Source organism: Drosophila virilis, chromosome 3, assembly GCF_030788295.1.
Source record: "Drosophila virilis strain 15010-1051.87 chromosome 3, Dvir_AGI_RSII-ME, whole genome shotgun sequence".
NCBI lineage: Eukaryota > Metazoa > Arthropoda > Insecta > Diptera > Drosophilidae > Drosophila > Drosophila virilis.
In genome coordinates this window covers 24,886,624-24,908,623 of record NC_091545.1, presented here as the reverse complement: position 1 = coordinate 24,908,623, position 22,000 = coordinate 24,886,624, and the positions used below count along the sequence as shown (strand labels likewise).

At 42.9% G+C, this 22,000-nt stretch overlaps 6 protein-coding genes across 6 annotated transcripts; all 6 read right to left on the bottom strand.

The window, feature by feature from the left end:
- Nucleotides 1-2,436: 2,436 nt before the first annotated feature.
- On the bottom strand, nt 2,437-4,311 carry LOC6622692 (uncharacterized). The gene is made up of 2 exons (XM_015176048.3): nt 4,112-4,311; nt 2,437-3,925 (listed from the first exon to the last, which is right to left on the bottom strand). The coding sequence occupies exons 1-2, from the start codon at nt 4,251-4,253 to the stop codon at nt 2,700-2,702; spliced, it is 1,368 nt and encodes a 455-aa protein (XP_015031534.1). The 5' UTR covers nt 4,254-4,311; the 3' UTR covers nt 2,437-2,699.
- A 2,613-nt stretch (nt 4,312-6,924) lies between these two features.
- LOC6622637 (uncharacterized) lies at nt 6,925-7,913 on the bottom strand. Its single transcript, XM_002048416.2, has 3 exons — nt 7,812-7,913; nt 7,616-7,756; nt 6,925-7,539 (listed from the first exon to the last, which is right to left on the bottom strand). Exons 1-3 carry the CDS (start codon nt 7,897-7,899, stop codon nt 7,010-7,012), a joined length of 759 nt encoding a protein of 252 aa, XP_002048452.2. The 5' UTR covers nt 7,900-7,913; the 3' UTR covers nt 6,925-7,009.
- Nucleotides 7,914-8,435: 522 nt separating this feature from the next.
- On the bottom strand, nt 8,436-12,778 carry LOC6622660 (uncharacterized). Its single transcript, XM_002048415.4, has one exon. The coding sequence runs from the start codon at nt 12,749-12,751 to the stop codon at nt 8,531-8,533; it is 4,221 nt and encodes a 1,406-aa protein (XP_002048451.3). The 5' UTR covers nt 12,752-12,778; the 3' UTR covers nt 8,436-8,530.
- A 4,114-nt stretch (nt 12,779-16,892) lies between these two features.
- Nucleotides 16,893-19,357, bottom strand: LOC6622670 (uncharacterized). The gene is made up of 3 exons (XM_002048414.4): nt 18,848-19,357; nt 18,063-18,763; nt 16,893-18,010 (listed from the first exon to the last, which is right to left on the bottom strand). The coding sequence occupies exons 2-3, from the start codon at nt 18,711-18,713 to the stop codon at nt 17,945-17,947; spliced, it is 717 nt and encodes a 238-aa protein (XP_002048450.4). The 5' UTR covers nt 18,714-18,763; nt 18,848-19,357; the 3' UTR covers nt 16,893-17,944.
- LOC138911034 (uncharacterized) lies at nt 18,840-19,313 on the bottom strand. Its single transcript, XM_070207906.1, is given in 1 exon segment — nt 18,840-19,313. A coding segment is annotated over 1 exon segment (474 nt).
- Nucleotides 19,358-19,645: 288 nt separating the features above from the next.
- Nucleotides 19,646-21,582, bottom strand: LOC6622651 (uncharacterized). The gene has a single exon (XM_002048413.4). It carries the CDS (start codon nt 21,362-21,364, stop codon nt 20,609-20,611), a length of 756 nt encoding a protein of 251 aa, XP_002048449.1. The 5' UTR covers nt 21,365-21,582; the 3' UTR covers nt 19,646-20,608.
- Between the last annotated feature and the right edge of the window lie 418 nt (nt 21,583-22,000).

The window sequence follows — 22,000 nt, the reverse complement described above, 5'->3', positions numbered from 1 at the left end:
TGTGTGCACGTACTTTATTCATCTTTTATCCTTCTTGTTATCTGTTCTGTTCTACTGCAGCATTTCTTGGATTAAATTAAATTCAAGCTATGTGAAATTAACAAAACTGTTGTTAAGTGCAGCCGGTTTGATCATTGAATCTACTCGACCTGATACATTGCCCCAAACACAAACTGAATATCGATTTAAGAAACAAATTCATTTATGAATAACAAGATTGAGTGTTCTAGTTTTAAGTGACCGTTTAGGAAATACCCTGGAATCATTAAATGTACCCATGGATAGTCGATATAAGTTATATATATAATACTACATATGTAAGAGCATAAAGTCGTATCGATTCTGGGGAAAATTGATTTATTTCTTACAGGTAAGGAGGGCAACGGATATGGTCGTTGTGATATATAAATATATTTATGGATTCGGATATACGGCCTTTAGCCTATTTAATACATTTGCTCAAATCTATTGTAGCCTCATTCTCACACATTTTTAATGGTTATACGGTATATAAAATGGTTATACGGTAAGCAAATGGATGCCTCAATTTTCCTATATAAATCATGCCTCTTACATGCGTGCTTCCTGCCTGTCTTGCCGGTGTCCCCAATCCCATTTCCAATGTGCTGCCTTTTCGCCCCTGGGAGCGCCCATTGTTGTTACACATGTAAATAACCCAGAAGGAGAAACTTTATATGCATATCCCAAATACATAAGTAACTACATATGTATGCTGGTTGGTATTATGTATTTTTTGTCTTTTGGGAAACCTACGCACTGTTAACAAAATATTTCAACTTCGCTGCCTTCTGCATGCAATGCGTCCGACTCGGTTTGAATATACGGGCCATTGGATCCGTGCAGAGCCAGTGTGGCAGTCGGCTCGAGTGTTTGTAGTTGCACGGCTGAAGGCGGAAGGAAACAGGCCGTACAGAGCACAACACACAGCCGGTTACAGGAAATTATTTATATATTATTTTCTGCATCTTTTTTGTTTATTTTGTTCTTGTTGTTGTTGCTGTTGTTTTTTTTCATGCTCGTTTGTTTGGCAAGATTTAATATGCATTTTAATCAAAATAAAAAGTCGTTACCAAAATGCGGTAACATTAAAAAGTACATCGAGATGAAATCCCACTAACCGAATACAAAATATAAATAATAATTTCCGCTGGCGACCGCAGGACGCAACATATCCTTCTTTTCCACACAGCAATGACAAATAAAAAATAAAAAAACATAAAAAACAAATACAAAAAAAAGGGAGGAAAATCCTCGACAACAGCTGCGTAAAGTGCGTTCAATTATTTTTTGCTGTTCGTCTTTTTTTTTTTATTTTTTTTTGTCGTTGTTTCTTACTGCTTCTCTTCTTGCGCGCAGATAAACTTTCATCAAGCTTATACGTTAAAAAAAAAGGAACCAAAATTTTTGTGTTCGCTAAGAATTTTAAGCGAAACGCTTAAACGCTGCCCACAAAAACGAAAGTCACTTGGATAGCTATGCCAAGGCATGTCGCCGACTCTGAAACAAAATTCAATAGTAAACGATTTCTCCAATGTTTCAAATTGTTTCGCAGATTCAACTCTGTTGTGGGAGAGGCAATTTTTTATTTAGAATCAATTCTAAAATGTGAATAATGTATTTGTTATTTTTGTATTTTTATTTTTGAACGCTTTGGCGTTTCACGTGCAGTTAATTGACTATATGTACATATAATCATATAATTCTCTCTTGACTTCGCAGCAAACATCTTACATGTATTCCACATTATTAACGCTCGTGTGACTTTGACACCATCAAATTGGGTCGTCGGCTGTGGTCTAAAAGTTGGCTCACATTCGGCTACCCATTATGGTTTTGCCTTGTTAGCTTGAAGAAATGAAATAGGTTTGTATTACCTCAATGCAGGCGTCCCACATAATACAATTTGTTCCGCAACATTGATTTAATCCTTTTCTTCTGCCTCACCGACACACACACACAAACACACACACGCACACACACACACACGCAAACACAAACATTTTATGGCTGTGTAGTTGTTCGGCACAATTTCTTAAATTTTCCGTTGGTTTTGTTGCCGTTTTCCGGCATTTTTCGTCCTTACATTTTTTGCGCTTCTTTCTTACACATTACCATAAATTCCTTTTGGTTTTCCCTCGCTTAGAATTCGGTCCCATTTGAGCTTTCAATACATTTATATTTGCATTTACTGATTTGAAAACGCTGAAACGTACTTCCAGCTGCTTTCCGCACATTTAAAATTCCTTGCTCTTGCGTTCATCCGGCAAGGTAGCGTCCGTGCTCGGGGGGGAAGAAAATTATATTTTTATGTGAGCTGGCGGTAAACAATATGTGCGTAAGTAATCTGTGTTGACTTAAGAATCCACTGATAATCCATTATATTATGTTTTGTTTTATTTATTTTTTCTTTTTTTTTTTCAATTTATTTGTTGAAAGAAATTAACGGAAACAAATCAACTAAAAAAGTTGTTGTTTTTCTTAAGCTACCCACCATTCTTGGAAATATTCTTGAGTTTAGAGTAGGAGAACATAAACTTTATGAAAATAACAAATTATATTGTGAGAGGTTGGCCTTGTAAGCATATATTACAATTTAAAAATTGTTCAATGTACGCTAATCATTTCCTAATAAATAAATAAATGTTGTTTTAATATTTGACAATAAGAGCTTAATGCACCTAGATCGACTCCACAAGCAGCTCGTTTACTTCCGCCAACTCAGGCGGCAGATGTCCCACGACATTGGCCAAATCTGAAACACGGCACGCGTATAGATAACCTTTTTTGAGATCTTCAGCCTGCAGCCAGCGGAGGAACGAAGGCACAAGTTCCAGTTCTACAGGGTTACAAATCATATATGATTCCAGGATCTGGCTGAGTGTGGCGCTTGGATTGTTGACACCTACGAGCGCCAAGCCCCGACTTGGATATTTTTGGTCGATAAGCAAGCGGTAGTAGAGAAGTGGTACAGCCAGAACGCCGTTAGACTTGACATCTGTGGCTAGGTGGAAGCTAGTTTGAGCCACGTTTGGGAGCGGCATTACGCCATAGGTGCCCGTATAGACATTTACGGAGAGACCTAAGCGAGCCACAAGGCCACGCGTTGTGTCCTCCACAGTTGCCCAATGGCCACCATTGAAGCTCTGCCACTGAGGAGCCGCATTTAGGTAGTTAAAGCTGGTGCGCTGCTGGCTGGCATAAATCAGATCTGCCTTGGCCGCCAGGTGTCCGCGTGCCAGGTAGAGTCCCGACTTTAGAAAACTGTCTCTGCTGGCGTCGTCATCGGGATGCTGCCATAGTTGGGCCACCCGTTGCTGCTGGTGTGCCTGTGAGTAGAGACGGTCCATGTCGTAACCAAAAAATTGGCCGGCAGCGCTGAATTTAACGCGTTTCACTTGTCGCTGAAAGTGCTCGTTGGCTGGCAGCAACTGGTAGGCCGCGTAGTGTGTTCGCAGCTGGTCCGCATCGTGGCATAACTCCATGGTGCGCACAAATCGACCAGCGCTGATGTTATAGCCCACACGGTAAATGCGAGCCGGTGAAGCGTAATCACCATCCCCGCACGGCTGTTCCATACGCTCCACAACGTAGGATAGTGGATAGGTGCAGGAAAAATCTCTCAGCTCGTATTTTGTACCCGCCCAATCAAAGGTTGTGTCATGTAGGCAGCGCGCATATATGGAGCTGGGAGTAGACGTGGCACTGGGAGTAGACGAAACATTCTCATCGCTGTGGACAATCGCAAATGAGCGACTACAATAGAGCTCGATGCTGGCGCCACGCGGTATTTGCAGCTGCCCCACGTCATTGGGCAGCCAGTAGGTGTCCGTGCCAGGATGCAGGTAGAGCGGCTGCAGATTCGAGCTTGGCAAATCATTTTGAATGTCTAGTGTGCACGGGCCCCCTAAAATGAAGGGGCGTGAATATATTTCATATTGAAATTTGCCTAGCACACATTAGTTTGCTAAATGTAAGACTCAATATCTTGACAAAAACTTAGCGAAGCTTTGTCTCTAATTGTGTCTTAGCGTTAATTTTAAATTTAGATATATATTATTTTTTTTATTTATATCGGTACACATGCACTCACCCCGCTGAATTGTCTCTTCCAAATGGACTTCCTCAAGATCTTTGATAATTTGACCCACTTCTGCCGTTGGCTTTATTGCTTCGCGCGCTTGAATCTCGATCGTGGACGCGATCATCAACAAAGTTAACAAAAATGTATGCATGGTCAACAGCGGCAACGTCTCGAAGTGTGTCGTGCGGCGTCTGGCCGCTAACTAAATAATCTGTGGCTTATACAGGTGTTTTTCTGTTTACATTTTGCACGATAAATTCATATGCTATCGCTCTCTCTCAATCCATCTCTCTTTGTCTCTCTCTTTAAGCACACAGCCGGTTTTAGTGATTCGATGTGCCCGAATTACGTAGAGAGCGCTTTGTGTTGTATGTAATGTTCTTAAAATTATGGGTGTGCTTGCAGTTTCTTTAAGCACGCCCGATCAAGCTTGGCTTATTGTTTTAAAAAGAATGTATTGATTTCTATTCATTTCGCTTTCATTAACATTTCATCTTGGAATTTAAGGTTAACAATTCAAAACTCGCCCAGTTGCTGCACTTTCACTCTGTTTATTCCATTAAAAAATACATAGTTTTTAAATTGGTGATATAACGCACATAAAGACACATAATTCTTTATATTTATCTTAAAAATTGAAAAAACTGTCTGATTCCGTTTCGTTTGAGCGTTTTCTTGGTCTGCGCGAGCTACTCTCAGTGCTTATACTGCTTACAGTGACACTTGCATCCACAAAGGCACCATCTGAGTCTTGGTTAAGAGACGTCTGAGTCATGTAGGCAGCGGATCCGTAATCTGACGAAATGTTAAGTCCTTGTCCCTGTTTCCAGTCTGCTTGCATAGTGTAGGGACGCCCGTTGATCGAATAGGACGATTTTTGCATTGCCTGTCTACCATTTGCAAATCCAGTAGTCTGGGCTGAATATTGAACGGCAGCGTTATTGTTGTTGTTCCATTGTCCAGGGTTGCCACCCATTTGACCCATTCCTCCTCGTCCACCCATTTGTCCCATTCCATTCCCACCCATTCCATTTCGACCCATTCCCATACCACCGTTTCCGTTAGGCCCATTCGGACCGTTAGGACCTATTCTCATACCACCTAGTCCCATGCCCATTCCGTTCCCACACATTCCAGCATAACCGATTCCATTCCCTCCCATCCCACCATTGCCACCTCTTCCACGCATTCCATTGCCACCCATTCCATTTCCACCCATTCCATTTCCACCCATTCCATTGCCACCCATTCCATTGCCACCCATTCCATTTCCACCCATTCCATTGCCACCCATTCTATTGCCACCGCCCATTCCATTGCCTTGCTGTCCAGCTTGTCGACGTCTGTCAAATCCATTCACACTTCGCTTCTTGCGATTGGACGTGTTCATGTTGCCATTCATATCATTTGAATTCATTCCATTTCCATTCATTCCATATCTATTTCTGCCATTGCCGTTCATTCCATTTCTATTTATTCCATTACCATTCATTCCCGTTCCATCGTTAAAGTTTCCACACATTCCATTTCCCCTTGGACCCATTCCACCAGCACCCATTCCACCTGGACCCATTCCACCTAGACCCATTCCACCTGGACCCATTCCCCCAGGACCCATTCCACCATTTCCGTTGCCACCTCTACCACTCATTCCATTGCCACCCATTCCATTTCCACCCATTCCATTACCACCCATTCCATTACTACTCATTCCATTACCACCCATTCCATTACCATTTCTACCCATGCCCATCCCATTGTCGCCTCTACCACCCTTACCATTTCCACCCATTCCGTTTCCACCCATACCATTTCCACCATTACCTCCGCCCATTCCGTTACCCATCTGCCCAGCCTGTCGCCGTTTGTCAAAACCGCGAAGTGATCGTCTAAGTCTTTCTAGTGAAATACCTGAAATCAATTATCATATTGCGTTTTATAGAACAATTTTAAATTTCTTTAATTTCTATTGGCAAAATTACAATTAAATATTGAACATTTTACAGATCAGTAGATTTTAATTGTATTTAATTGGTTATTTTGCAACACTGATTATCCATATGAGTTGTAATCGTTATTATTGTTGACGTAATTGTTATTGTTGTTGTTGTAGTAGTAGTCGTAGTTAGGACTTTGCGTTGTGTATGGGTTATTGTAAGTAGGATAAAGCCCGCCTGGCCCATAATATTGATTGTAGCTGTAGCCGACGCCAGCTACACTCACCACGCCAATAGGCAGAATGACAACTGACATCGGCGGCATTATAGTATATTGGGTTGGAAGCATGGGCATTGCCATTGGCATGGGTAATGCTGGCGGATAATACACAGGAGCTGGAAGGGGTCTCGCTATCGGCATTGGCATTGGCATAGGCATGGGATAAGGTATTCGTCCTGGCATAAATACTTGTCGTGTGGTAACATTATGTATGGCTTGAGATGATTCTAAATCCATGTCAATGAAGTCTGGAGAATCTGGGAAGATCAATTGCCAAAAGAAAAAGAGAGACCTGTAAAGCGAATAAATTCTTATGAAGCAGTGCCCGCAAATGGCAGATTCACATTAATGTTATACAAGTAATAGTTGGGCGTTGGATTATAGTAGCCGGGATAAGTCGAAGTGTATGTTGTTGTCTGACGACCCAATTCCGAACCTCTGCCATAGTACAAATAGGTCGGATAGGCCAGACTGATGGACATATACGGATTCAACTGAGGCGGTGTTTGTCTTGGCTGTATGGGGGACAGTAATTGACGTGGCAATGGTGCTGGGACAGCACCTAGTGGTAACGGTAACGGCATTGGTAGCTGTGATTGCGGAGGGTACAAGACCTGGGGTGAACGTCGAAGACGCATTCCAGATGAGTCTGGCGAGTAGAAGAAGCAGAAACAGAAACTACTTTAACCCCTAAACGGTTATATAAAGCAAATAGTTGCTAGTTGGTGCGGATGGCCTAATGGATCTAGCAAGCGGATAGCCTTGTGCCAGTCTGGGATAGCAATTGAAGTAACAGGGCGGTGATGGAGACATCAACTGAGGCCTGGAAGCGGGATAAGGCGGCGCAGACCTTGAGGCGGGCATGTAAGGTGAGGCCGCATTGGTGCAGGCATATGGATAGTAGGGACTGACAATGCAGGGCTGTCGCCAGGGTTGGCTATTGAAATTGGGATTGGGGCTTGGCATGGACTGCTGTGTGCCATCCTGTACAATGACCAAAACATTCGCCTGTCTCTGATCTGCATGGCTGGCACCTGGATCAGCGCCTGGCGCACCATTTAGGAGCTCTATGCCACTGTCCGTATCTGTGTCCGGCTTAATATAAAGTTGTTGGTTCAGATGGAGCGTGCTGGTGCTGGGACTAGAGATGGGTGCGCTGATGCTACGAGTGTTAGCTGTGGTGGATGTGGTGTCGATCGTGAAACGATTTATTTGCTGATCTGAAACGGATCAGTAAAAAGTTTGCCGTGAGTGTGTGCCGATGAAAGTAGTGAGATTCATACGGAATTTACGCACCTGGGCTAAACGAACGCTCCACGCATTTGGGATACTGGCCGCAGTGCTCGCCATCTTGTTGATCCTTTTCGCAGGCCACGTTGGCCAAAACACATCGTTCAGTAGAGGCACAGCTTATGTCGCGACAATCGCGTCCAAATTCTGTCAAATTCAATCCAGTTAACAAACGCATCACTGTTTACAAACGGTCACTTACTTCTATAGGCATTGACATGGGCTCTTATGACCACAATCATGACCAATATGCAACAGGCAACGTAGCCAATTCGCCACTTAATAAACATGACTCAGATATTTGTTAACTCTTGTTTTCGTAACTGAAGTCTGCTCTCATTGTGGGTTCCATTTTATATAATTTTTGTGATATGCTTGAATTATTTTGTACATTTCGCGCACAAATTATTCAAGCGAAGCTTACCAAATTTAATTGAAAATAACTGATTAATTATGGCAATGCTGATAGCTATGGGTTATTTAACGGAATATTCGAACTTAATTATGAAATTATTTTGATTTAAAAATTAATTAAAACCCCAAACATTTTGTTGACTTACAGCAAAATTTAACAAAAATCAAATGTCGTTGACTTGCAGTAAAGCCCATTAGAGGAAATTGTTATTGGGAGACAAAAAACACATGCATACAATTAAAGAACTAATATTGTTTACATTGTACGATTTGTGCTGATAAGCAATGTCAAAGTCATGGCAAATCGGCTAAGGTGAAACGTGTGGCACACGGGCACATTTGCGTTGGTTATAAATTCTGGTAATTCCAAAATGGATGTTATCGAATTGAAAACAAAAAGCGCTTATCGTTGTTCATTTTTTATTTTTACTTTATTTATTGTATGCTTAGATTATTATTTTATTTGTTCAAAATTTGTGATACGGTTCGCTTAAAGTTAAAGTTAATTTACGTCGAAATACCTAATATGCCATTCGTTTGCAGACTCTCCAATGGCAAGTCTTTGACAACTTCAATGAAATCTTCCACAGTACAGGCATACGAATAACCCTTCTTTAGATCCTCCTTGGTCCAACTAATCCAGCTGATTTGATCACCAATGTCCGGGCAGATAATGTATTCTTCCTGAATCTCCTGCAGGCTAATATGCGGATTGTTAACGCCCAACAGTACAATGCCCTTGCGGCTATCCCGATCGATAATCACACGGAAATATAACGCGGGCACTGGTATCAGACCATTGTTATTCACATCAAAGTCCAGATAGAGCTCGTGGGGCACGCCCTCTGCATCCGGCAGCGTGGAGACGCCCCATGTGCCTGTATAACAATCCACGGTAATGTTCTCATCGGCAACGAACTTCCTCACGCTATCCTCGATGCGCTCCCAGTTGCCCGCATTGAAGGTCTGCCATTGGGGCGCGGCATTCACAAAGAAGAAGCTCGCCTGCTGGGCGGCACCAAAAATGTAGTCCGTCTTGGCGGACAGGTGGCCCCTGGCCAGATACACGTTGCCGCTAACATTGAAATATGGCGAGGCATCCATGCCCAGAATTTCACTGATTGTGATGTTCTGCTGCACCTGTGTGTACTTGCCGTTGACGTCCTTGCCGCCATAGAAGTCACCAGTTATAAAGCTGGGCCGGCTGACAGATCGCTGATACTGTGCACTGCTGGGCGTCAGCACATGGTGCACATAGCGTGTTACCTCTTCCAGCTCATTGTGGCATACATCGTACGTTTGTAGGAAATCGTCGTGTTCATCATTGTTGGCTAGCTGAAAGCCCACCTCCAACAGATTGGTGCCGCCATTGCACTGGCGATTTGTGCGTCGGGCTGTGTAGCTTGGCCAGGAGGTGCACACAAAATCGTTGATCTGGTAGACACTGCCAAGCACCAGAAAACTCTCCTGTTGCCAGCAGCTGGCATTTAGTCGAGCATAGTCCGCGAATTGTCCTTGAAAACTGCTTGAGCCGCTGCAGTGCAGCTCAACTGCCTCTCCGTGCTTCAGCTCCACAAGACCCTGCGTATTGGGCTGCAGATATTGTGGCGTACCCTGTGCGTCACGCAAAACAAAGAGCGGAGCTGGATCTTTAAGATCGCCGTTCACGCGAAAGTTGCACAACTGCTGTGGCTGCTCTTCGTCGAATTCAGTTACACCTAGCAAGCCTGTGGTGTGTAGCTGATCCAGTGGCAGATCCTTGACCACAGCAGTAAAGTCTTCAACAGAGCATGCGTAGGCATAGCCCTTCTCCAGCTGCGCTTTATCCCAGTCTAGCCAATCGAGCTGTGCACCCACATCCTCACACACAACATAGTCCTGCAGAATCTCGGCAAGGCTGGCATGTGGATTATTGGCCACCACCAAGGCAATGCCCTTGCGACTCAGCTGATCGATGACAATGCGATATACCAGCCGAGGAACAGGCAGCTGCTGTGCGCTTGCATCCAGATAGATCGGCGTCTGTTCGCCGGCGGCATTTGGCAATGTGGACACGCCCCAACTACCTGAATGCACGCTGACATTCAGCGCCTCATTGGCCACAAACTGGCGCAGACTACGCTCCACAGCCAGCCAGTTACCAATGTTAATGCTGCGCCACTGTGGTACGGCATTAACATAGAAGTGGGTGGCGCGTTGCGCTGAGCCGTGTACAAAATCTTGGCGAGCAGCGAGTTGACCACGTGTTAGATAGAAGTCGCGACTGCTGTCTAGGTACTGACTCGCGTCTAAGCCGAGAATATCGCTGAGCGCCTCAAGCTGATGCGATTGGCTATAGAACACATTGACGTCCTTGCCAGCATAGAAGTCGGCACGCAGATAGCCCGGCTGTGCCACATTCCGCTGATAGGCAACATTGGCTGGGGTCAGCTCGTAGCGTGCATAGGGTGTTATCTGTGCCTGCTCATCATAGCAGAGCTCCAGCTGCGTTAACAGGCCGGCGGCCACATTAAATCCAATCTGCAGCAGCTCAGTGCCGCCCTCGCAGGGGTCACCAGTACGCACGGCTTCGTAACTGGGCCATGTTTGGCAGCTAAATGCGCCTATCTCTACATTCAGGCCTTCCGCCTCGTACATCTGATTGCCCACACAGCGTGCCGTTAGTGCGGTATATCGATTGAAGGGCGTGGCCAGCGCTGCTGTGCAGTGCAAATCAATGCTGGATCCATCATCGACAATATAAATACCCGATTCGGTGGGCAAAAGCCAACTTAGTGCGCCCTGTGGCGTAAGCAGTGGGGCAGGATCCCTAAGATCGCCATTGATGCTAAAGTAGCATTGATCGGGGTTAGGAGTGGGAGACGGAGTAGTAGTTGGGGTGGCCGGTGCACCGGTTGTTGCAGTTGAACTTGATGCTGTGCTTGAGGATTCGGTAGAGCTTTCCGGTGGCGTTGTAGGCGCTGCAGTCGTTGAGATTGTCGGAGCGGTGGTGCTAGACGATTCGGTAGAGCTTTCCGGTGGCGTTGTCGACGGCTCCTCAGTGGTGCTGACTGTAGAAAGCGTGCTAGGATACTCGGTGGAGCTTACTGGCGACGTTGTCGACGGCTCCTCAGTGGTGCTGACTGTAGAAACCGTGCTAGGATACTCGGTGGGGCTTGATGGCGACGTTGTCGATGGCTCCTCAGTGGTGCTGACTGTAGAAACCGTGCTGGGATACTCGGTGGGGCTTGAAGGCGACGTTGTCGATGGCTCCTCAGTGGTGCTGACTGTAGAAAGCGTGCTGGGATACTCGGTGGGGCTTGATGGCGACGTTGTCGATGGCTCCTCAGTGGTGCTGACTGTAGAAAGCGTGCTGGGATACTCGGTGGGGCTTGATGGCGACGTTGTCGATGGCTCCTCAGTGGTGCTGACTGTAGAAAGCGTGCTAGGATACTCGGTGGTGGTGCTTGACTCATTATCCAAACCAAGTATTCCATTTGTGTGCAGATCATCAAGCGGCAAGTCCTTAACAACTTCTGTGAAATCCTCCACAGTGCAAGCATATGAAAAGCCCTCATGCAGATCCTCTTTAAGCCAGGAAACCCAACTTAGCTGATGTCCAATATCTTCGCACACCGTGTAATCACTTTGAATTTGTTCCAAGCTGACATAGGGATTGTTAACACCCACAAGAACAATGCCCTCACGGCTAGCACGATCGATAATGACACGGAAGTACAATTTGGGCACTGGTATCAGACCATTATTGTTCTCATCAAAGTCGAGATAAAGTTCGCGCTCGATGCCATCTATGTCGGGTAGCGTAGAGACGCCCCAGGTTCCGGTATAGCAGTCAACTGTCAAATTCCGATCCGCCACAAATTTTCGAACGCTCGTCTCAATACGCTCCCAGTTGCCGCCATTGAAGCTCTGCCATTGCGGGGCCACGTTGATGAACAGAAATGTGGACATTTGCGCAGCGCCGAATATCTGATCCGTTTTCGCAATCATGTGGCCGCGAGCTAAAATGCGATCTTCGCTGTAATTAAAGTAGGGCGACGCATCCATGCCCAAAATCTCGCTAATTGTAATATTTTGCTGGACTTGTGTGTACTTGGTATTAACGTCCCGCCCGCCGTAGAAGTCCAGCTCCACGAAACTCGGCCGCGCCACCCCATGTTGATAATCGTAGCTAGAGGGATACAGCACATGGTGTACATAGCGTGTGACCTCGGTTAGCTCATTATGGCAGACATCGTAGGTTTGTAGAAAGCCATCGTCATCCAGCTGAAAGCCCACCTTAACCAGATCTGTACCACCATTGCACTGACGCCCGGTGCGTAGCGCCGTGTAGCTGGGCCACGCAGCGCAGCTAAAGTTGGCAAATGGGTAGATCAGATTGTCGACCAGGAAGTATTTTTGCTGCAGGCACTGTACAGTTAGTTGTGTGCGGTTTTGAAAGGGTGCTGCAAAGCCAGCACCCGGGCAGAACATGTCGAGCAGTTCGCCATTGGTCAGACGCACTGTATCCGTCGGATCGGGCACGATTAGCTCGTAAAAGTCATGTCGCGCGAAAAGCGGAGCAGGATCATTGAGATCACCGTTTACACGAAACTCACAATCTCCAAACACGGGAACACCCTGTTCACCCTCAGCGTAGGGCAACACGCGCGGCAAGTGACGGCTAGACGCGGAGCTGAAGCTGATCACCAGCTCCAGGATTAAGATCACAGTCACGTAGCACTTCATAGCACTACGTCTGAGCTCGTTATGCCAAACTTTTCGCTTGTTAAGAACGTTCTTATATGACTACCACAGCGTCAAGACTTCAACTGTCGAAATTATCGTTATCTTAACTTAGCAGCCAGCCCACTTATTTATGACAGTTGATTATAAATTATGAATAGCTCAGTTTAAATAGATATGTATGCCCGCATAATGATTATAAAATTCGGGTACGATTCTAACTCTTCCGTACAATTTATTTATGGAATTGTTAACCATTTAAAAGAGGACAGCTGTCCAATATAATTAGCTCTAGCAAAATTGTTGTGAATAACTTATCAATTATTGAGTGGATTTATGTTGATAAGCGTTTGCTTATGAGATTTGCATAGTACGGCCGTAAAAACAGAGTCAAGCTGATAAGGCAATTAAATATCTGAAATCGGAGTAAAGTGTTCGATATTAGTAGACTTCCTAATTTATATTTTCTTCTTAGACGTTATAAATTCTTATCAAATGGGTCTTATAAATTTTATAGCATTATGTAGTTTATAATTTATATTTGGAAATGAAATAAGCTAGTTTCCTAAAGACCAAACAGTTCTTGGAATTAGTTTTTGACAATGTAGTTAGTTTGTTTGTTTGTTCACATGCATCACAAGCTAAGGCAGCTGAAATGCAATTCCCTTAAAGAATAAATAACATAACGAACTGTCACTAACTAATTGATTTCTTATGCCGGCCTTTGCAACGTACAAGCCATTTATGACCATAGAAATCAAATGTTTATCAGAGGCTGAAAAAGCATACGAATAAATTCCATCAAAATCAACGGCAGGCAAAAACTCTCCGTGTGTTTATTTGTGCTGAAGACTGTTTTTCCAAAACCCAAAACAATTATTTAACCGATGCGACCAATGACTAATTTGCAGCACTGTACGTGCGTGCGGATTCTGGCAAATTGACTGCCCGAATTTTCATGGTATGTAAAAAGGCATAAAAACACACACACTCACACACACACATATGCGCCAGCAAAGATTGCTCGACTGGGTGATATCCTGTACACAGAAATCTAAAACGTTGGTTATATTCCTGGAAACATTTGCACAGCCTTATATCCCATTTCACTTTCTAGGTCTAGGGTATACAAATAACGAATTGGAAAAAAGAAGAAGAAATTATATGTAAAAACAAATGATTTGGTAATTGGATTTCCAGAAATACAATTTGTTCGCATTTGTTGCTGACAGCTGCTACTCACAGATGCCCCGCCAATAAAATGCAATAAACAAGTGAACACTTCTCAATGCACGACAATTGATTTGAAAAGAAATATTTACCATTCGAATGCCACTTGACGTACTACCCACATACCTTTTTAATATAGAAGCTAAGCAAGTGCTAATCAATATGTGCACGTTAATTTAAGTGATAACTAAATTTCATTTCTGATAATTTAAGGAAATCAGTTCGAGTGTCATTCCGACGAAATATTCAACAGCATGATACCTAAAGCTATTAATTAGTTAAATAAATTTGTGGAATTCATGTCATAGATATGCCCTATGCTGTATAAATTTATCCCAAATATATGTGCGTTAATGAGTAAATTAGGCTTCTATTTACATTCGTGCTTTGCATTTGGGGACAACAAATTTAGGTAAGCGCGCCTGGCTATGACAATTTGCGCATAAATTTTGATTTTCCATAATTTATGTTAACTAATCGTAACACACGGCGTATGCGTATTGTACTTGTCATAGGCTAACAATTAAAATGACTGCCAAAATTGGCGCAAGTGACTGAGGGGTAGTGCAGAAACAACATCTGGCACTTGACTCTTGCTAATGGCAACCTTAATTATAAATTTTCATCTTCACTTCTTTTCAATTTCAATTTTCAACCCGTTGCCCCGTTGTCAGCTGGCTGCAGCAGGTCGTTGCTCAATTAAAAGTGCATTAAGATATTGCACGGCAGGTCACAATGTTAAGGCGCCAGATGCTGGCTGATTATTTCTTGCCTGATTGCAGTCACTTAATGAAAGTGCTTAATTCGTGAGGGACAGATGCAGCAAATGGCATTGAATGTAGCTAAGAACAATTTCTGTGCACAAAGTTGCACAAAGTTGAAATGTGAAATCAGAAGAAATAAATTCGAAATATTTGGCTAATTGGCAAAGAAATTATTCTACATTAACATGATTATGTTCGGAATACATATTGTTCATGCACTAAAAGAAAGCTTAAAGAGCACCTGGCGTTTATGGGATATTAAGACAGCAACAATTGTATGCATATACCCATATTTATAGCCTGATGCCATTTTTCGAGCACCTTTTTATTCAGTCTTTTGGAAGAAGTGAGCTGAAAAGCTCTTGTATAGCGTATAAGCCCCCTCGAATAACACTGATACGCCGTGTGACCGACGCTGTTGATGGCAGCATCGCGGCATTGAACAAATGAACAAGAAGAAGAAGAAGAAGAAATGTAGATGGCGTTGGCGGCGTTGGCGGCGATGGCCAAACCGGCCACTGCCGCTGGCACTGATAGCCAGCAAGGCGGCCTTTCAAGTGCAGCTGGCAAACGCGCCAACTGCAAAAGACAGCGCCAAACAGGGCAGCGAAAAAAGCAGCGCACTCATTTTTTTTATATATTTTCATTTTGCTGTTTTTTTTTTGTTAATTTTTTTTTTGTTTTTGTTTTTTAAAAGGGATGTGGCTGAGATTCTTTTTTTTTGTGCTCTTGCCAGTTGTAAGCAATTTTTGCAGCTCTCTTTCTCTTGGGCGAAACATTTTAATTTAAATGTTAAAACGTGACGATAGCGCAGTCACTGGGGGATATGAGACTGTCTCCTGTGCCAAAACGTCAGTCAGTCAACGACACATGCAGTTATCCACATTATACCGTACCTTAATAAAAAGGTCACTTAAAATTTGAGTGCATTTTATGCAACATAAACAAATTATTCATTTAATTAGTGCTCTAGTTTAAGCTAAAACAAATCGCTGAAAATTGTAGTTTTGCTCTTCTTTTTCAGATTAAGACTTCTCGCGATTTGCTTGTAGGGTATTCACTTGTTTGTGTCTTGCTGTTCTTGCATGTTTGTCAATCTTGCTGCTATGTCATTGTCAGCTTCGTGATGTGGCTACTGTTGTTGTTGTTGTTGTTGTTGTTGTTGTTGCTGTTATTGTTGTGGTTGTTATTGCTTGTTACTTGAGTGGATTACCAGCGATGTTCAGCATCCAATGTCCAAAGGGACCGAAGCAGCCCTTGGACAAAAAACTTGTTAAATTATGCCTGGTCAAAAATTTGAATGACGGCGCGCTTTGGTTGAGCCGAGGGCAAAAACGTGGATTCTGTCGAGCCGTGGTAACCACGGCTCAAGTGCCAATTAATAAGTTTCGCCATCGGCATGCGTAAAAAAGCCCAACAGCCACAACAACAACAACAACAACAACAACAACAACAACAACAACAACAACGACAATAATAAAAAGGAACCCCTTCGGTTGGTGGCGGACCGCGCCCGTGTCATGTGATTACTGTGTGCAGTTGATGCTGTTCAGTCGTTGGTCAGTCCTGTGTGCATGAATTATTCAAAGAAAAGGATATTAAATGCAAATACACACGTACACAAAAATACATATACAGAACGCGTATATGTACATACGTTTATTTGATGTCCCAGTGTTGTTTTTGCTGCTGTTTGCCGAAGAAGGATGAAAACACGCTTGAGTAATTGGAAGTTTTTACTGCCGCCTCGTTTGCCCCAATTTCGCGCATACTGTTGCTCCCCTTGTTGTTGTTGCTGTTGTTGTTGTTGTTGATGGAGCAAATTTTAATTAATAATGTGCGGCTTCACACATTGCCATAAAATATTTATGCTGGCTCGGTGGGTACTTTAGACTCTCGTTAAAGTTTATTGGCAAAATTAAATTTGCCTGGCTGTTTAGCTGCATTATCGTGTTCTTAATATTCCGATAATGCCAATTGGGTCTTGCGATTTCAAAATCGTATAAATTTATGAAATTTGCGAGACCAGAACAATCGTTCACATTGAGCACAAGCTACACTCACCTATCAATGCTTTTACGAACTTCAGTTTTATTTATATGCTCAAGTTTTATTCTTGTTGATTTTAAGGAAGCACAATTTTCAGTTTCTGCTATTGTTGTTTGAGAGTATTCGCAAGAAGACCGTTAATACATTTGCCCATTGCCATTTATTGTATTTTAATTAGCAAAAATGCTGTCAGTATAAGTATCGGCAAGCGAGAATTGAACAATAAGTAAGTTTACATGTAGTAATATGCATTACGATATCAGGGTCGCCTCAAGTGCATTGTTGCCATTGTTGTGCGTTGTTCGTTGGCCTGTTGCTGTTTTTCTTTCACTTCAGACGGTGCTCGTTTCACTTTCCGGCTTTTGCCAACCCTACTGAACAGTGCTCTGGCACAAAAGGAAATTTTCAGCAACAATGTATGTTGATTTTAACTTTTCCATGTTGCAGTTCTTTTTGTTGTTGTTGCTGTTGTGTGTGCTATTGTTACTATCTGTAATGCTGCCGTTGTGCTCGCTGCAACGTTTAATTCAATGTAAACGTGTTAAAGCGTGCCCAGCATGCGGAAAAACAGAAAAACCGTTCTCAATTGAAACAAATAAGGAATGGCTGCTCAACTGACGGACTGATGGGTACTGCTTTCCGACGATTGATCCGCTTTCCAACTGGTCCGCTGCCTGACAAACACTGGCAGTAACATCATCATCATTATATATATATATATATATATATCATTTCACACGCGTGAGGGCCCATCGACAACAACGGGAATGTTAAAATTCACTCATTTAATTTGATTTTAATTTCACCGGTTGCTCTGTGAATGCAGCGTGTGGCAAATGAAATTGAATCCTGGCCAATAATCAATCCGGTTTTAATTGAGTCAAAGCTCTTCGCCAGCCTTTACTTATATATTACATACATTAATTTTAAATCATTAAAAGTACCTATTGATTATATTATTTTATTTCTGCTGTTTCAATACATTTCCCGTTCAATTATGAGATTATATTTGCTAAAGGTTATCATTTTGTTCTGTTCTTAAAATTAAATAATATTAAGATCACAGTTGAGTATTAACTGTTAAAATATGGTTATTTTTCATTCCGACCAGACTTGATACACATAATACATAAAATCTTCATAATTGAACATTTCAACATTTCCAAGAATCAATCTCAAATGCTGAGCAGCTTAGAACTTTGTTGCGTTTAGATAGTTCCTATTGAAAATACAAGTTAATCGATGTTTTTGTAGCGAATGTATTTACTTGCCTTATTGTGGCTCGTGCAATCCGTAAAAGGAAGTTCAAGCTTCAGCGACTTTTGGTTCGGTTCCGTTCTGGTCTCAAACAGCACTTTTGTGACGTTCTCTATAAAATCAGGGCTTACGTTACCCGAAGCAATGCGCAAGAGTTGCAACTGTTTGCATTCCCCTATGACTTTTAGCAGGGCAACAGAAATTTCAGTTCTGCTAGACATCCAAATGCTCAGCTCCTGCAGTTGCTTCAAATGCGACAGCATCTCCACACTTTCGGCTGTCGAGCAGAAGCACTTCAGCTGCCGCAGGCCGCACTGTCGGACAATTTGCACTGTCTCCTCTGGGCTGAGGGTGCCTCCATCGATCTCCAGACGTTGTAGCTCTTGCCGCCGCGCAGCCAAATCAGTAAGCAGCGGCACAAAGGAGCCGCTGCGCCGAACCCCAAAGTGCATAAGTTGCTTTAGCTTAGGCAGCTTAGCTAGTGGCTTGTAATCGGATGCCTCTGCCATCATGCCAAATTGAAGAGTTTCCAGATTGGCACAATATGGAACTATATCGGACAGATTACGCTGGACACTGTTGTAGCCGAGGTTTAGATGGCGTAGATTGAGATTCGATCTGCAGCACTTGGCGAGAAGTGGAGCGTTTATTTGTGTTATGCGCATATGTATTTCCTCAAGATGGTTGAGGTGGATTAAATTATCATAGGTAAATTCTGCAATGGAAGACGAGACTTAGTGGCAAAACAGACCGAATGAGAGAGAGAGAGAGAGGGAGGCTTGCTCCCAATTTCACTTACCATCTCTGGCATGCAATTCTAAAATTTTGAGCTCAGTTAAGCCCTTGACGGCAGCTAAAATTTTTTCAAAGGGTTTTTCAATTGGAATGAAGGTCCTTTCTTTTCACTTTTTTACTATTAAACGCTTCAAGCTGACCATGCCGGTTAATGTTAGGCAAAGTATGCTAAAACAATTGATAGGTGCCACACATCCATAATACCGAAATGTTCGCGACGTATCAAAGTACTCCAAATCGATGCTTAGACTCTCGACTGATTCGCGGTAAATACAGAATCCGATCAGCTGTTGCCTTGAGCTGTTTTCATCAAGCGTAAACTGGCGAAATTGTTTTCCGGCACACGCTATGAACACCTCACGAAATCGACAACAGACTTGGGCAAAACTGATTCGATCCTCAGCCGTCAGATAATTCAGCAAATAACCAAGGCAATCATCTTTTAAGTCCAAAATATTCAACGCGCTCATTTTAGCGAACTCGCGTATTGCGCTTTGAATGCGAGACTGAATTCGAAATGTTATTAAATAACTATAAATTCGCAATTCTAGCAAAGGCCACGTATCTCAACCGCATGACTAATCAATAGCTATTCACACAGCGATTAGATGTGTACCTTAACGAGTTTGTTTGTTGCAGTTCGGCTCGGCAGATAGTTAGCAAGCATGTTTAGTTAGTCTGCCATTTCACAATATAATTAATATATTCGTTTTTCCCCAACAACAAAATGCAATAGAGTCTGGTATGGGAATTGCTGGTCTATAGTCTATAAGTAAAAACTGCAATAATAAAAAACTAATAATGATGTTGCTCACTTATGCTGATAAAATTTATTAAAATTTTTGCAGCTCTCTAAATTTAGCACACGTAAAATTTAAGACTAAAAATTTGAGTTATACCTATTATAATGTCTGATCTATGCTGTGGGTAAAACTAGCCTGATGCATGTTTCAAGTCCCTATTTTTTTATAGCAGGTATATACCGATCGATCTTGGGATCCATGTAAATCGTGCACAAGCTGTCGAGCTGCGAGGCCGGTTTGTTATTTACTTTAGACTGTATTTTGAACGGCTCTAACTCCAGTTCTTGAGTTGCTTCTTTGATGGCTGATATAGTAGGTTCAATAGATGGTCCTAAGACTGGAACCGGTTTCTCCCAACTATGGGGCATTCGGCACCGCATGTTGTTGACGCTTCTACCAGATCGGACCCACTGGAAGCTACTACTTTTCAGGCTCACGGTGCTGATGCCGGAACTGTGAACGCTAGCTGAGCTGCGCGGCCTATGTCTGGAACCCGGCTTAATACTGTCAGTTTCGGATTGTATCGTTGTCTTCTTGTCAGGCATTATCATTTTCGGCACTGGCAGCTTTGGTTGTTGTCTGTTGACTGGCTCCGGTGTATCATAATCAAAAATGACATTTTGCATGACGATTGCGTCGTTCAGCAGGGTCGGCATAAACAGCTGCGGTTCCCGGCCAGGACACTCGACCAATACGACGCTCTGGTCTGCCAATAGCTTAAGGGTAAATTTCAATTGATTTGTTTTGAAATGCATGACTTTTTCGCCAAATTTATTCTCCTTACAAACTTTATTTTGGAATTTCACATTACTGGACAGAAAGAAAAATCAAAGTTATATAGTATATACATTAACATTTCAATATTTAAATATTGAAGTTTAACGCCTGGTTATATCTGAGCACAATATGATTCGAATTGAGTCTAGAAAAAGGGCGGAGCGAGTGATTGACCTTTATTTGAATTACGCGTCACCAGCTTCTTTGGAATTGTGCTTGACATGCCTCTTCTTCTGCTTAACCGGGCTCAACTTTTCTTTCTGTTCCATCGGTTCTTTGTGCGCTTTTTGAGATTTTCCCTCCTGACTTCCCTTATGTTCTTTTTGCTCTTTTTGTTCTTTTTCTTCTTTATAAAAAAGATGAAGTGGATTTACCAGAAGCTTGGATAGACCAACAGCCTGGGTGGCCAATGTAGCGGCCATAAAGGCGGCTGTATTTTTGGTAGAAGTCCGCTCCTTTTTCGGTTTCCGAGATACACATTGCGCCAACTCGCCAGCGGAGACGCGCTTCATGGCAACGCAATGACTAGAAATTTGAGGCAGAAATATCTCAGATTCGTAGCCATTACATTCCACAAGCACCACGTTTCCGTTCGAAATGAGCTTTAATTCGAAGCGTAGCTTGGAGACGTCACCGGCTCGCGCAATGCTGACTGAGGGCAGCTTCTTTGGCGCTAAGCCCGCCGTTGCTGTGGTCAGCTTGCGGTTCGCCTGACGCTGGCATCGGTGCAACGATGTGGGAGAATGGAAACTTAATTCACTAGCCCGAACCCTGGGCTGCCGGCTGCATATAACATTCGTTAAACACAATCGACCATGCTGCAGTACGGGCACAAATATTTCAGACTCATAGCCACGTGCTTCCACTAGGACGACACTCTTGTCCGCCAGCAACTGAATGTTAAATCTAATATGGCTTGTGGTTGCAGAGTGTTCGCACATACTTATTAAACGCAGTATCGAAAAATGCTGTCAATCACAACTGGAATTTGAAACGTTCAAAGGTTTTTAACTGAAATTGGCTATGCCCCTTTTTCCGTATAATCATTAATAGAATTGTTAATCTCTCTACGGCGAAACTTAGATTTAGCATCTATCCAAATGTTACTATTTTTTTTTTTTTTAATTTTGTGTTTTCAGAAACATGCTGCTCACTTTTGATTATTTTGTCAAAGAGTTCTGGCAAACTAATTTAACTAGGTTAAACAACATTTCTTAATCCAGCAATTGAGAGGGAATTGAAGTCGATTAATGCTAAAGCGAAATTCTCATAATGTATACAAACTTATATATGTATGCAAATGCAACTGTATTCAGTGCATCTGACAACAATTGGCGTTGCGTTGGCCTCCAATTGGCTTTTGATATCGCCTGCTGGACATCTTAATTTAATAGCCCCAATTTGCGTCAGTTTCCCACGAACCATCCAATAAAGTAAGCCACAAACCCGCCACGTTAGGCTATCAGCGATGCACCAGAATCCAATACCAAGCATTTTTCCTAATTGTATCAAAGAGCACCGAATTTATGGCCCAACTATTTAATGTCCGAGTTTCTGGCCGTGCACCGGCTGTGTTT

Coding starts and splice junctions, on each gene's coding strand:
- LOC6622651 (XM_002048413.4), bottom strand. CDS start 21,364: ATGTGCGAACACTCTGCAACCACAAGCCATATTAGATTTAACATTCAG.
- LOC6622670 (XM_002048414.4), bottom strand. CDS start 18,713: ATGCGCATAACACAAATAAACGCTCCACTTCTCGCCAAGTGCTGCAGA. Junction 18,011..18,062: donor ATTGCACGAGCCACAATAAG/GCAAGTAAATAC, acceptor TATTTTCAATAG/GAACTATCTAAACGCAACAA.
- LOC6622660 (XM_002048415.4), bottom strand. CDS start 12,751: ATGAAGTGCTACGTGACTGTGATCTTAATCCTGGAGCTGGTGATCAGC.
- LOC6622637 (XM_002048416.2), bottom strand. CDS start 7,899: ATGTTTATTAAGTGGCGAATTGGCTACGTTGCCTGTTGCATATTGGTC. Junction 7,757..7,811: donor CCATGTCAATGCCTATAGAA/GTAAGTGACCGT, acceptor TGAATTTGACAG/AATTTGGACGCGATTGTCGC. Junction 7,540..7,615: donor GGAGCGTTCGTTTAGCCCAG/GTGCGTAAATTC, acceptor GATCCGTTTCAG/ATCAGCAAATAAATCGTTTC.
- LOC6622692 (XM_015176048.3), bottom strand. CDS start 4,253: ATGCATACATTTTTGTTAACTTTGTTGATGATCGCGTCCACGATCGAG. Junction 3,926..4,111: donor GGAAGAGACAATTCAGCGGG/GTGAGTGCATGT, acceptor CCTTCATTTTAG/GGGGCCCGTGCACACTAGAC.